At 35.7% G+C, this 12,905-nt stretch overlaps 2 protein-coding genes across 2 annotated transcripts; both read right to left on the reverse strand.

Moving 5' to 3' along the window:
- Positions 1 to 3,148: 3,148 nt before the first annotated feature.
- LOC129022246 (keratin-associated protein 19-4) lies at positions 3,149 to 3,813 on the reverse strand. Its single transcript, XM_063659927.1, is given in 3 exon segments — positions 3,149 to 3,226; positions 3,229 to 3,458; positions 3,780 to 3,813. Coding segments are annotated over 3 exon segments (342 nt in total).
- Positions 3,814 to 7,962: 4,149 nt separating this feature from the next.
- Positions 7,963 to 8,463, reverse strand: LOC129022662 (keratin-associated protein 19-5). Its single transcript, XM_054468942.2, has one exon. The coding sequence runs from the start codon at positions 8,410 to 8,412 to the stop codon at positions 8,194 to 8,196; it is 219 nt and encodes a 72-aa protein (XP_054324917.1). The 5' UTR covers positions 8,413 to 8,463; the 3' UTR covers positions 7,963 to 8,193.
- Between the last annotated feature and the right edge of the window lie 4,442 nt (positions 8,464 to 12,905).

Genomic DNA, 12,905 nt, shown 5'->3' on the forward strand with positions numbered 1-12,905 from the left:
ATTACTTTGAATATACTGTTCAGCTTTTGATGAGTTCATAAGCAATTTTCAAATTGTGCATTTCTCCAGATAGATTTGCTGGCTGCAGTTCAATGACCAGCATGCAACAGAAACTCAATATATAAGTGTTGAATAGATGAATGAATTCTAAAGTTCTTACGGGTAAAAATCTTACATCTCATAGAAACGAACAATGCTATGAATGTATCCAACAATAAGAATTTAAAAGAGAAATTAGCTCAAATAGCTTTCTTTCTTTAGAGGAACAAATAACCTATCATTTCATTTGCTTTTTGTTGCTGTTAAGGCATATTTAAAAATACTTAAATCTTAAGTATACAAGTTGGTGATATTTTTCTTATATTTATAGACCACCTATAACAAGCACACTCTAATTCCCAAAGTCTGTTACTTGACTCTACCCATCAATATTATTCCTTGTAGAGTAACTATTAACATCCTACTTGAGGCTTTCTTGTTCTGTACTTCACTTAGGTGGTCTCATGTAGCATACTGAAACTTCCCATTTCCATCCCCAATTCTTCTGTGTATCACTATTAGGTAGATCTCTGTCGTATGTAATGTGAATTCTGTTGTTTTAATTTCTGAAAAGTAGTCTACTACATGAATAGAGCACAACTGATTTATGATTCTACTCTGGTAGGCCTATATTTGAGTTTGGTGGTTTCAGTTTTGGTTTGGTTTGGTTTTTTATTGCTAGAGTCAGTAAAGAAAGCTGTTGGCCAGGCGCGGTGGCTCACGCCTGTAATCCCAGCACTTTTGGAGGTCGAGGCGGGCAGATTACGAGGTCAGGAGATCGAGACCATCCTGGCTAACACGGTGAAACCCCGTCTCTACTAAAAATACAAAAAATTAGCCGGGAGTGGTGGAGGGTGCCTGTAGTCCCAGCTACTCGGGAGGCTGAAGCAGGATAATCGCTTGAACCCGGGAGGCAGAGCTTGCAGTGAGCAGGGATCGCGCCATTGCACTCCAGCCTGGGTGACAGAGCGAGACTCCATCTCAAAAAAAGAAAAGAAAAGAAAGCTGTTTTGTACCTTTTTATAAAGATTCTTTTCTTCTTTCTTTCTTTTTCTTTTTTTTTTTGAGATGGAGTCTCACTCTATCACGCAGGCTGGAGTGCAGTGGCCCTATCTCGGCTCATTGCAACCTCTGTCTCTCAGGTTCAAGCGATTCTCCTGCCTCTGCCTCCTGAGTGGCTGGGACTACAGGCGTGCATCACCATGCCCAAATACAAAATAATTTTGTATTTTTAGTAGAACAGGTTTTCACCTTGTTGGCCAGGCTGGTCTCAAACTCCTTACCTCAAGTGATCCACCTGCCTCAGCCTCCCAAAGTGCTGGGATTATAGGAGTGAGCCACCACACCCAGCTAAGATCCTTATTTTTAGACCTAGGCTTTCCTATACCTTTCTTATAACTGGGATAGGAATTGCTAATTTACATCATATCTATACTTATTTTACACATTATATATCATTATGTATCATAAATAACAGTTATATATTATATAATATATACTAGCTTCCACAGATTCTACCAATCTCAAGATACAGTTATTACACTTACCAGTTGTTAAATTTACTGTACCAACAGGGACATATGAGAGTTCCAGTTGCTTCACATCCTTACCTACACTGATTACTTGCACATTCTAAAAAATTGACTATTCTTGTGAATACATAATAACTGATTATTGTTTTAATATGGTTTTATTTGATTAATAATGATATTCAACATCTTTACATGTGCTTATAGGCCATTTAGATTTTTTTGAAGTATTTTGTTCACTTTTAATTGAGCTAGTAATATCTTATTATTGATTCTCAGGTGATCTTTACATATTTGGGCACAGGTGTTTTTTTCAGATTTATGTATCAAAAATATTTTCATCCACCATGTAGATTTTTTTATCTTAAAATGGTGTCTATACATAAATAAAATGCAATAATATAGTAAACTCTCATTTTAAAATCTTTTTGTTTTATGTTTAATGTTTTTGGTCCTAATTTAAAAAATTTTGACTACCTCTCACATTGTTATTTAAAGCTTTTGTCTGTTTTCTTTAAAACTTGTTCTATTTTTGTGATTTTTTTAAAGGCAGTTGATGATTTGAATATTACAGTGTTGTTAACTCAGGCTAAAGCAACATAATCGCAAATAAATCAAACAGGTTTCAGATACTGCCTATTTAAGTCTACCAAATATGCATTTGTTTGGGGGCTTATGGTATTGTTGTAGTGTATTCTTCCTAAGAAAAGCAAAGCTATTCCCTGAAAGTAAAGATATTCTGGAATAAATATTTTAAATCCTTCAGCGATCCATAAAATCAATAAATTCAAGTTCTAATAATTTGATCATACCACATTGTACTGGAAATATCAAACGCTTTTTCTAAGTAGTTAAATTGATTATTATACTTGTTCATAGCTACAGAAGGCCTTTACCTGTATTGTGAGAAAATGCCACTAACGATTAGGAAAATGGAAGAGCTATTGTCATATTCCATCAAACTAAGTAGTGTCGTCCTCAAATAGAATCAATTGACCCAGTCAATGGAGAGTGTATGTACTCTGACTAGTCTGACTGAAAGTGTGGGTCTTACTAGCTGGCTGTATAAACCTATTCTTATGTTTAGTAAACAAGTCTGAGTCTTTCTAATTCTTCTTGATTTTTTATACCATTTGAATTTATCATTACTTACTAATAACTTTTATTTAGATCTAGATATGCTAGAAATTAAGAGGTTCAAGATTCATCAAAATCTTAAATAAGAAGAGGCGTAAACTGTGGAAAGTAGACTAATTTTCAAAACTCAGCTGTGATTGTTACACGAACATAAGACCAGAATTTTAAGATTATTGGGAAGCACTCAAGAAAAGAAATATGCAATGGAATTGAGAGTCAGCATTTAAACCAATAGACAAATAAATAAACAGAAGCCATGTGTGCCATTTCAAATTGAGACAATTTATTGCAAAGGGAACTAAGCAATTCCACAGTTAGGAAAGTGTAGGTAGTGGATGCCAGTAGACATGATATAGACAATTATAGCATAATAAATATTCCTAACATCTTAGGTGCTAATTTTTTTTTAAATCTTGGATTGATCCAGTGTGCCCTTGTTTGACTCAATATTTGGTTAATTTGAATGATCTTCTTATGACCTCTGATATTGTGTCCTTAGGGTAGGATTTCAGTAAAATTGAGAGAATCCATATCCTCCATAGCATGATGGGTGGCAGCAGCCATATCCATAGCCTCCAAAGCCAGAGCCATATCCATAGCCTCCATAGCCACAGCCATAGCCCAGTCTGTGGAAGCTGCCACATCCACAGCCATAGCCATAGCCTAGGCCACCAAAGCCTCCACAGCCATAGCCCAGACCTCTGTAATAGCTGCCATAGTAGCTTATGGTGTCAAGAGGGGTGAGTTGGTTGGCTGCTCAAGGCAAGATCCTGAGTGTGAATGGCAGCACGTGTAGAAGGAGGCTTGTATACCCTGATCAGAGCATGTGATGAGTCACATGCATACCTGGTTTTTGTTTGTTTGTTTTGTGTGTGTGTTTACGTGTGTGTGTGTGTATGTGTGTGTTTTAAATTAGTTACTTAACACAAGTCATTGATTGTTCCCTGGCACAAGGAGAGGCCCTCACAATCTTTAAATTGTTTGAGTTTGCTTTGTTGCTGAATTGGAGTGGCCCTTAAAAGTTATCACACCACTTAATGAGAAGAAATTGCTGTATCTAAGGTCTTGGCATACCAGATCCTAAATAGATTTCTTCATAGCTAGACATATTGCATATTACAAATGAAATAAATGAAGGTTATATGTTCCTCTAAAGTCAGATGCTATTGGAGCTCATTTCTTTGTCTTCTTTATGTTGCCCAGACTGGTCTCAAGCTCCTGGGCTCAAGTGACCCTCCTCCCTCGACCTCCCAAAGTGCTGGGATTAGAGGCATGAGCCACCTCGCCCAGCCTTCATTTCATCTTTAAATCCCTATTGTTCAGATGTAGCCAGAGAATTACTCATGCCTTTGAGAGGCATAGACTTTAGAATTTATTCTTCCTTTCAGCATTTATGTACTGTGTTGTTACTACACGGTAATTATTGCAAAGAGGCATGCAAATTCAGTTGTGAAAGCGCAACATTTGGAAATTACTTATAAGACTAAAAATAACTGATCACTATATTTGAGATCGTATAAGGTTAAAAAGTACTTAAAAGCTCAAACTTGAAGTTAAGGGCACAGCTGAATTAACAAAATTTGGGGTCACCTGTGGCTGTATGTGACTAAATTCTTGGAGTCAACTGAGGACTTGTACCCTCAGTTATTTATTCTGCCTGTTATCTTGTAATATTATACTTACATTTTGGAGATTCTGAAAACATTTCTAATGTTAACGGTATCTTATTTAATTCCAAAGAGCCCTTAGATTTAAATTATCTTTTTATATATCATATACCTTAATAAACATTTAACAACTTAGTAGGCTAGCATGGTATTTCCTGAGAAGAAAAAGGTGTGTGTGTGTGTCTGTGTGTGTGTGATGAATTTGATGAATTTTTGCATATGTGCATACACTGCCTACACCAAGCACACTCTAATCTCCAAAATGTTTCCATTGTTCCATTACGGTAAATATCATTCCCTAGAGATAACCTTCTTTCCAGTTTTTAACACCAGCTTCAAAAGATCTTGTCAATAGTATTCTAAATTTACAGTCTCATCAGCAATGTAAGAAATGTATAGTCTCATGAGCAATGTGAGAAAATTCTAGTTGTTCCACATCTTTGACAATGCTTGTCATTTTTAGACTGTTTAATTTTGACTATTCTTGTGGGCATGTAGTAATATCCAAGAATTGATTTAATTTAGTTTTTTCCTGATGAGTAATGATACTGACCACCATTTTATATGTGTATTGGCCATTTAGATATTCTCTTTTTAAAAGAACCTGCTCATGTATTTCGTCCATTTTTAAGTGGGTTTGTTATATTCCAGCATTGATTTGTGGGAGCTTTTTACATACTTGGATACAGGTATTTGGTAAAAGTTTGGTTTTGAAAATATTTTCTCCCAACATGTGGTTGGTTTTTTCACTTTAAAATCATGTTTATATGTAAATAGATTATCTTAATATCAGATACAATTTGTTAATATTTGTATTTTGTGTTTAATGCTTTTTCGTCCTAATTGAGAAACTTTTGGTTACCTCACATCTTATTCTTAATTTCTTTGTCTTGTCTTTTCAGAACCTGTTCCATTTTTATGGAGCATCCTAAATCAAAAGACAGTGGCTAATTTGAATATTTAATTCTCATTATTTCAGTTGGAAGCTATAAAATCACAAATAAACAGGCTTAATGTTGTCACACTGCCTATTTTGCTCTGTCAGATCTTTGCTCAGTTGTGGGGCTGATGATCCTATGATGCATTTTCTCTAGACCAGGTGACAGCTTTCCCTTGGAAGGAAATGTATTCTGAAGGCATTCTTTTAATTTCAACACAAATCAATACAATCTAACAACTAGAGATGTAATAATATGATAAAATTGCATTAAACTAAAGTGGTACTTTCTCTAAATGGTTTTATTAATTGTTCTTCTTTTGACATAGACAGCCTTTCTTCAGACTGTGATGCCATTGACCACTTAGGGAGTAAAAAGTTTTCATGTGAAATTCTGTCATACTCAGTAAAACTAAATAGTACAGCCCTGCAATGGAGACACTAAGATATTTTTACCGAGATCTATTTATGGCAAAACTGCAACATCTCACTTGAATTGAATGAAATAATTGGTCATAGCATCTGGCTAAGCAAATCCATCCATAAGTTCAGTAAACAAGTCAGAGTTTTTCAAATGCGTTAGGATTTCTTTTAAATATTAAAATATTGTATTTTCACTATTAACAAGTTGTTTTTACACAGATAAAGCTACATTGGAAATTGCTAAGTTCAAGATTCTACAACAGAGTGTTTACAAATGAAAATAGATAGAGGTGGTCATTTGGCCATGATAATTAGACTCTTCAGATGCACATGAACAGAGCCCTCAAGATGCTTCATGTGACAACACACAAGAAGAGAAGTAAAAAATGAACGGAACAGTGAGCACGGGGAAGTAGAACGCCTGATATTCAGTCAAACTGTGTTCTGGTCTGGGCTCTCCTTCTCATGCCATTTTTGATCCTTAGCAAATGATTTCACTTTTTGGAGATCTTTTCCCATTCAAGATGGTATTAGGGGTAAGCACTGGGAAAACTTTATAGTAGTTCCCCTGCACGCTCCACAGTTCTTTTATATTATTTTCCTGGCATTTTTTAATTTGCTTGACTCAAACAAAAGACATTCACTTTTGTTTCAGTACTGAAATATATTATTCTCGAAACATAATAATATGTTATTGCATATTTTTCATGGGCAAGATACTTTTCTGAAATACCAACACGAAAAGGCCCATATTTGCTTGTTAAAGCTTAAAAGAGACTTGGCTAGAGTGTATAGAGCTTCAGGTCAGTCACAGCCTTAATATGAATTACTTCACAAGTGATGGCAATGATTTCTATATTTCCTAAGTGTGTTGCAAAATATAAATGTGCTGATAATATGAAAGTACAACTTCGTGTCACACCACGATGGACCAGGAACAGAACATGATAGAAAGTCACAAAAAGGGCCGGGCGCGGTGGCTCACACCTGTCAACCCAGCACTTTGGGAGGTCAAGGCGGGCGGTTCACCAGGTCAGGCGATCGAGACCATCCTGGCTAACACGGTGAAACCCCTTCTCTACTAAAAATACAAAAAATTAGCCAGGCGTGGTGGTGGGTGCCTGTAATCCCAGCTACTTGGGAGGCTGAGGCAGGAGAATGGCGTGAACCTGGGCATGAACCTGGGAGGTGGAGCTTACAGTGAGCCGAGATTGCACCACTGCACTACAGGCTGGGTGACCGAGCAAGACTCCATCTCAAAAAAAAAAAAAAAAAAAGTCACAAGAAGAAGTTCTTTTTCAGTGTATGTTCAGATATATATTTTGTTTTATCAGTACTTTTCTTACCATTAAAGGGGCCATATAAACATACATTTTGAATAAATTATAGAAATACGTGCTCTTCATGTTGGTCTCCATTTAGATATGAAAGTTTATGAAGTTGGTATTTCAGAGCTGAATTAAACACTAACATGATCTCACTGAAAGCATTGAAATAAAAAAGATATGGTCAATATGGCACGGTGTTCCAAAGAAAAAGGCTACTTTTTAATTGAGTGTTATGGTTTTCATTTGTGCATGTACAGTTTACCTTTGGACAACATGGGCTTGGACTGAGTGAATCCACTCATACTGAGATTTTGTTCTACCTCTGCCACTCCTGAGACAGCAAGACCGTCGTCCCCGTTCCTCCTGCTCCTCAGCCTACTCAATATGAAGACAATGAGGATAAAGACCTTTATGATGAGTCACTTCCACTTAACAAACAGTAAATATAAATTCTCTTCCTTATTATTTTCATAACATTTTCTTTTCTCTTATTTATTTTATTGTAAGAATACAGTACATAATGCATATAAAATACAAAGTATGTGTTAATCAACTGTTTATGTTATCAGTAAGGCTTCCAGTCAACAATTGGCTACCAGTAGTTAGGTTTCTGGAGAGTCAAAAGTTATGTTTGGATTTTCAACTGCATGGGGGAATCAGTGCCGCTAACCCCTACATTATTCAAGGGTCAACTGTGACCTTTGAATGTAAATATATACATGCACACACATACAAACAGCTATATAGCTAGGTGCATGTACATACAAAATTATTTTGTTATATATAATATACTTCTATATGTATAGTAGTTTGTTCTTTTTTCACTGGATATAATTACAAATAACCACTTTGCCATTTTGAGTCCAGCAAAAAACAAAAGTCATATATTTGCTTTCAGTTAGCATAATTTATTCTAAAAGGAACAGAGAAACCCCACAGTTATAAAGGTACAAGTAAGACACATCCAGAGACATAAAGCAAAGAATTATGGAATGATAGGTGTTCTTAAACCTCTTAGATGCTAACTGCTCTTGATCTTGGCTTGATCCAGGGTGACCTCGTTTGTTTGTTATTGCAGTCAGGTTTGGGTGATCTTCTTATGTCCTCTCATGTTAGGTTGTCAGGGAAGGATTTCAATAAAATCCAGAGAATCCATATCCTCCATAGCATGATGGGCGGCAGCTGCGGTATCCATAGCCTCCGAAGCCAGAGCCATATCCGTAGCCTCCGTAGCAACCGCCATAGCCCAGTCTGCGGAAGCTGCCACATCCACAGCCATAGCCATAGCCCAGGTCATCGAAGCCTCCGTAGCCGTAGCCCAGGCCTCCATAGTAGTTGCCGTAGTAGTTCATGGTGTCAGGAGTGGTGAGTTGGTATGCTGCTCAAGGCAAGATCCTGAATGTGAACACCAGCATGTGTAGGAGGCTTATATACCCTGGTCAGAGCATGTGATGAGTCATCTGTATACTCTCCTTTGCTATAGTTATTTGTATCACGTTTGATGTCACAACTCATTTATCTATTGTCTTCTGATGTAGGGAGAGGCCCTCGTTCTCATTAAAATATTTCAGCTTACTTAATGTCTTATTCAGGACACGATTGAACTTACTGCTTTGCTTTTATGAGAAGAAATGGCTTACTGTTCAAAATATGCACATTCCAAATGCTCAGCAGAATTGCCTATTACCAGGTGTATTACATCATCTACACTTTATGGTATTCCTTTTATAATGAATAATTTCCTTTGTCCATCATCTTCCAAACTGATAACTTCATATTCAACTAAATTTACAGCTGTTTTTTCAATTTACAGATGTTAAATCTGTAGTTTTAAAAAGAAAACTTATTTATCAAGGTGAGGTCTTCAGAAAGTGCCTATATTCACAATACAGGAAAACATTTGAAATCAAAATGATTTTAATGCCCCCGCTGTGTACAATAGCCAAAGGACTAAAAAAAATAGAGCGTATGCTGATTTTTAGCATTTTATTCACAATAACTTTTATACTATTTTTGACTTTGCACACCAGCCTCAGAACCTTTTGGTTGCAAAATACATAAGAATTAATTTCAGAAACTGAAGGCACAAAATCTTTCTCCTATGCAGGCTTATCAGAGTAGCACTTCAGTTTTCCATTCAAGTCCTAAAACTCTCCTTTATAATTGGTTTTATTCAAAGTCCTGGTAAAATTGCAGATTGCATCTGCCTCTGTTTTGCACACTCCAGTCAATTATTTTCTTTCTTTATCCTTTTTCAATAGTGTATATATGACCTCTATTTCCTTTCTCATTTCAGCTTTTATTTTTCTTCCCATTTTCTCAATGTCTATAGAAACAGCCAGGTAGAAGTTTATTGCATACATTTCCCCAACCCCCTCTGTCTTCCATCCACTTATCTCAATGCTTTTTTTTTTTCTATCTCTTCTTTGTATTCACTATAACATCTTTCCTGATTTTTTGTTTGTTTGTTTTTTGAGACGGAGTCTCGCTCTGTCGCCCAGGCTGGACTGCAGTGGCACCATCTCGGCTTACTACAAGCTCCGCCTCCCGGGCTCATGCCATTCTCCTGCCTCAACCTCCCCAGTAGCTGAGACTACAGGCGCCCGCCACCATGCCTGGCTTTTTTTTTTTTTTTTGGATTTTTAGTACAGACGAGGTTTCACCATGTTAGCCAGGATGGTCTTGATCTCCTGACCTCGTGATCCGCCCGCCTCAGCCTCCCAAAGTGCTGGGATTACAGGCGTGATCCTGATGTTCTTCTATGTCTATCCTGTACTCATTTATTCTGAGGTAATTTCTAACCACTGACTACTGATCTGTTAATAGTTCATTAAAGTATCATTTTTAAAGCTTTCTATTTTTTGTACTTACTAAACATCCTCAACTCCCCACCTCAGCAAAAATACTTAGAAATAATGAATAAGACCTACTATTTGATAGCACAATAGGGTGACTATAGTCAATAACAACTTATTTGTACATTTTAAAATGTCTTGAGTAAAATTAGACTGTAACTCAACAGATAAATACTTGAGGGGATGGGTTTTTAAAAATGTACTCCAACTCCTATGGCTTTCTGAAATTTAAAAGGTATCCTAAAATTGAAATCGTCTTCAAAGTTTTCAAAATAAAGGCACCATGAGGAAATGACACAGAATAGAGAAACATATGTAAAGAAATTTGCCCTGGGCTTCATAGAGTTCCTCAGCTGACTTCGTTGAGTTAGTGGAACAGATAGAACATTGAGCCTACTCTTGATTAATCTCCATGCAGCACCTGTCTCTTGGCTTCGACAACTAAAAATTCATTTAATTTACATGACTTTGAACATGCTGGTGAGTTTTTGTGAGATTTATAAGTATTTTATCAAACATAAATTTCCTAAAAGGAATGCTTCAGTTCTTCTAAGCAACAGAGTAGGGAATTAAAAATTCTTTATTGAAGAAATTCTAAGTAAATTGACAGTAACTACCACAGCAACCACAATCTGTGCACAACCTTGACTACGCCTTAGTGAGCTACCTTTTTAAGACAGAAAAATAGCTCAATAAGTCTTTCAATTTGTAGAGTAGGATTTAATCCAATATTTGCTACATTTCTTATATCCAAATATTGGTTCATTCTTATTTCTTATCTGAACTTGAAACAGTCAATAAGCTGAGTTCTCAGTGAGTCCTTTCGAAGCCATAAAATCACAAATAACTGTATTAAGGATATCACAGTTTGTCCATATAAATCAGGCTGATAATGTAAGAGTGTTTAATAGCTAATTTTTGTTTGGGATGCATAAACAATGCATACATCTGAGATATAAAACCAAACAAGATATAAATGGAAAACCTCAATAGCCAAATAAGAATTAGAATGTTTTAAAGAAATAGACTATGTGATAATTTTCCACAAGACCAATTAATGATCATAAGCAGTAAATGATTAATACTAAAATAAAAACTATAAATCTATATATTTTATATATAAAATATATAGAACAAATATTTTGTCCTTTCTTCGAAGTGAACAAATAGTAAAATGAAAGCATCCATTGTAAAATGAAGACATATATTCATTTGTAGTGATATTGGTTTTATGCTTAAAGAGATTGTTAGACTCAAAGTAGATTAGACCCAAAGTTGATAGAACAATGATGTTTTATATTTTCTCCTTCTTTTCACTTTTAGGAAGTTTACTTTGAAATATATGCTTAATAACCTTATGATAATGGATAAGGAAGAAGAAAATATGTTTTTACTTGGGATAAGTAGTAACTTTTACCTAGAAAGAAAGAAAGCTTTTGTTATAAATTCCAAAGATTTCGTTTAACTCAGACACAAACCAATAATGTACAAAAATGTAAGTTACAAAAATATGTTAATACTGAATTATACCAGCAATGCCACAAGTGCTTTTTCTCATTATAATTATATTGATCTTTCTTTTAATTGCAAATTTTTAATACTTTTACTCAGGCTGGGAGGATATTTACCTGTATGAGAATAGAGCAGTTTCACCTGCAATTCAGTTATAGGGTCAAAATTCCTTTAATGAAATTACCAAACTTTATCTACCTTGCCCTCCCCTTGTGAAGGTACAGCATCTACAGAGAGAAATAACAAGATTTGTCTGAGTTGTTTGTTTATATTTCATCTTTACATTGCATAAACAAACCCAAGTATTTCTCATAAAAATAAATAATCTTGAGAATTGAGCTTATTTGTTCTGTTTTTGCTTTCAAGTAAAGCTAAGTTAGGAATTCAGAAATGTGTTATATATAACAAAATAAAAGTTAACAAGAAAAATTTAAAAAACAACAGCAACAAAACATAGTTAATCTAAGAGATGAAATTAGTCTCCATATACACTGCTCTAAAATTGAAATCATCCACAGTATTATTACAATAACTTTCCAGATGGCATTCAGATTTGGAAGTATGCAGTGAAAGAGACACAGAATGATGGACTAGAGCATTAGGTTCAGGTGAACTGCTTTCTGGTCTTGATTCTGACGCTTAGATTTTAACTCTAGGCATCACTTAACTGTTCGGCATTTCCTCACCTGTACTATAGGGGGCAGCACGGTACAATCTGTAATAATCTAACGTTTGGTCCAGCTCTCATTTCTTTTGTCCTTATATTATTGAATTTCACCAGGAAGGGGTCCAGTTTCAGTTTCTGCAAATGGCTAGCCAGTTTTCCAAGCATCATTTATTAAATAGGGAACCCTTTCCCCATTGCTTGTTTTTGTCAGGTTTGTTGAAGATCAGATGGTTGTAGATGTGTGGTGTTATTTCTGAGGTCTGGGTTTTGTTCTATTTGTGTATATATCTGTTTTGGTACCATTACCATGCTATTTTGGTTGCTGTAGCCTTGTAGTATAGTTTGAAGTCAGGTAGCATGATGTCTCCAGCTTTGTTCTTTTTGCTTAGGATTGTCTTGGCTATGCAGGCTCATTTCTGGTTCCATATGAAGTCTAAAGTAGTTTTTTTCTAATTCTGCTGAGAAAGTCAATGGTAGCTTAATGGGAATAGCATTGAATCTATAAGTTACTTTGGGCAGTATGGCTATTTTCATGATATTGATACTTCCTATCATGAGTATGGAATGTTTTTCCATTTCTTTGTGTCCTCTCTTGTTTCCTTGAGTACTGGTTTGTAGTTTTCCTTGAAGAGGTCCTTCACGTCCCTTGTAAGTTGTATTCCTAGCTATTTTCTTGATTTTGTAGCAGTTGGGAATGGGATTTCATTTATGATTTGCCTCTCTGCTTGTCTGTTGTTGGTGTATAGGAATGCCTGTGATTTTTGCACAATGATTTTTGATCTTGAGACTTTGCTAAAGTTGCTTATCAGCT

Source organism: Pongo pygmaeus, chromosome 22 (assembly GCF_028885625.2).
Source record: "Pongo pygmaeus isolate AG05252 chromosome 22, NHGRI_mPonPyg2-v2.0_pri, whole genome shotgun sequence".
Taxonomy (NCBI): Eukaryota; Metazoa; Chordata; class Mammalia; order Primates; family Hominidae; genus Pongo; species Pongo pygmaeus.

Bases quoted from the DNA above. Each gene is read 5' to 3' on its own strand.
- LOC129022662 (XM_054468942.2), bottom strand. From the start codon at position 8,412: ATGAACTACTACGGCAACTACTATGGAGGCCTGGGCTACGGCTACGGA.